The 1909-nt window shown below is 39.3% G+C and overlaps 1 protein-coding gene across 1 annotated transcript; it reads right to left on the bottom strand.

The window, feature by feature from the left end:
• Positions 1–636: 636 nt before the first annotated feature.
• On the bottom strand, positions 637–1269 carry LOC127123702 (uncharacterized). The gene has a single exon (XM_051053905.1). It carries the CDS (start codon positions 1267–1269, stop codon positions 637–639), a length of 633 nt encoding a protein of 210 aa, XP_050909862.1.
• Positions 1270–1909: the final 640 nt, after the last annotated feature.

Below are 1909 nucleotides of genomic sequence, written 5' to 3'. Positions count from 1 at the left end.
TCCGAAGGTCGACGTTGTAATGGGTAGTCGGCATGCCATCATTATGATGCACAGTTTCCTGGACCAGGAAGCAGAACCTCTCACAATCAAATTGCATAACCTGTGGCTATTTGATTTGATTACCTCTTCCTCAATTCCCTTCATGCAGTTTTCAGTGAACAGTCATCCAGAACCCAGTATTTTAGTTCAGTCATGTCCTCTTTTCCCAAACAGTGTGCCCAATCGATAATATGTTGATTTTACCAAAGCAGTAATAGGTAGGTTGCGTGTGGCTTTTAAAACTGAGTTCATTGATTCAACAAGGTTGGTAGTCATATGGCCCCCAACGTTTCCCTCCATCAAATGATCTCGTCCGTTTTTCTCTTGGAATATTGTCTACCCATTGTAACGCTGCTATGTTAACTTTACGTATCTCTCCTCTGTAGTATTCATATGTTGCCTCGTTTAATGCATACCCTGTCTATGAAAATGAAAAATAAATTAGTATGTAGAAGTTACTTTTAGATATGTTAACAAAGATATGTTTAGGAAAATACACATGTTAACATTTTTTTTCCGAAGTTCCTTGTCTCTGAATTCCCTCGTGAAATTTTGTACTATATGTCTGATGCAATAGACGTGGGATGAGGGAGGGTGTTACCAACCATCATCCGGGTTATTATAGGCATTCTTTATTGAGTCATGTCGATCTGATATCAAACATAGGTTGGGTTGTGGTGTAACATGTATTCTAAGATTTCTCAAGAAAAAACTCCATGCCTCTCCAGTTTCACCCTCTACCAATGCAAAAACTATTGGAAATATGTTCCTATTTCCTTCTTGTGCCACATCCATTAACAAAGTTCCCTTGTACTTTCCATATAACCATCTGCCATCTACCTGAACCACCGGTTTGTAGAATGCAAAACCCTTGATGCATGGTTGGAAAGCCCAAAAAAGATGGTGAAAAACTCTAGCACCACTAATTTGAGTCCATTCGTTTGAAAATACAGGAAGGGTCTCGAGTTCTATTATAGTACCTAGTAGAAATGTTTTCATGACCAACAACCATTGCGGAAGGTTGTTGTACAAAGTCTCCCAGTTTCCATAAATAGCAGTGATTGCCTTATTCTTTGAAATCCATGCCTTTTTGTAAGAGATTGTGTAGTTAAATGTCTCTCGAATATGAGCGATGATATGTTTCACTTTTAGTGAGGCATCACTGTTGATTAGAGACTTGATATTGTCACATATTAGATTAGAGTCAAGTTTTCTATGATCCTGAGACATTGTGGAAGACATGCATGTGTACGGACCGCTAACCTTAGTGATCACCCACGTACCACTCCCCTTCCCCGCATATGCTTTGCATTTAAAGGCGCATTCCTCGTTAACACACTTGATTATGAGTCGTTTAGAATCAGACTTATAAACAGAATAATCAAGACAATTTCTGATGTGAAATTGGCGAATGGCAAATACACATCTCTCTTTGCTATTAAATTCCATGCCAAGCAACCCCCCTCTATCCGAAGTGGCTCTGTGGTTTCAAAAATTGATGCATCTTCGTCATGTGAGTATGTGGAATTTCTCATGTGTAATGGTGGATTATACAGATCCTGCACTTCATCTTGATGCACCACAGGGATATCGTTGTCAGAGTTGTCACTTTCTCCACTGAAAAGATTTTGCGTATCTACATATCGCGCTTCCTCATAGTCACTATCATCCCCGACATCCTCATCTGAAACTGGTGTCAACGACAATATAGTCTCTTGACTCATTTGATATTGATGAGATTGAGAAGTTTGCGTCATATACGTTACTTGAGCACCCTCATTGTGGTCTACTAAACATATGTGTAATTCAATCACACTTGACAAATTATACGTCGAATGACACTGGAACATTAACCCGACGCCATTGTCAT

The sequence above is a fragment of the Lathyrus oleraceus genome, chromosome 2 (assembly GCF_024323335.1).
Source record: "Lathyrus oleraceus cultivar Zhongwan6 chromosome 2, CAAS_Psat_ZW6_1.0, whole genome shotgun sequence".
NCBI lineage: Eukaryota > Viridiplantae > Streptophyta > Magnoliopsida > Fabales > Fabaceae > Lathyrus > Lathyrus oleraceus.
The sequence above is the reverse complement of the archived record's forward strand: the minus strand, read 5'-3'. Positions and strand labels throughout refer to the sequence as shown.

Bases quoted from the DNA above. Each gene is read 5' to 3' on its own strand.
- LOC127123702 (XM_051053905.1), bottom strand. From the start codon at position 1,269: ATGTCTCAGGATCATAGAAAACTTGACTCTAATCTAATATGTGACAAT.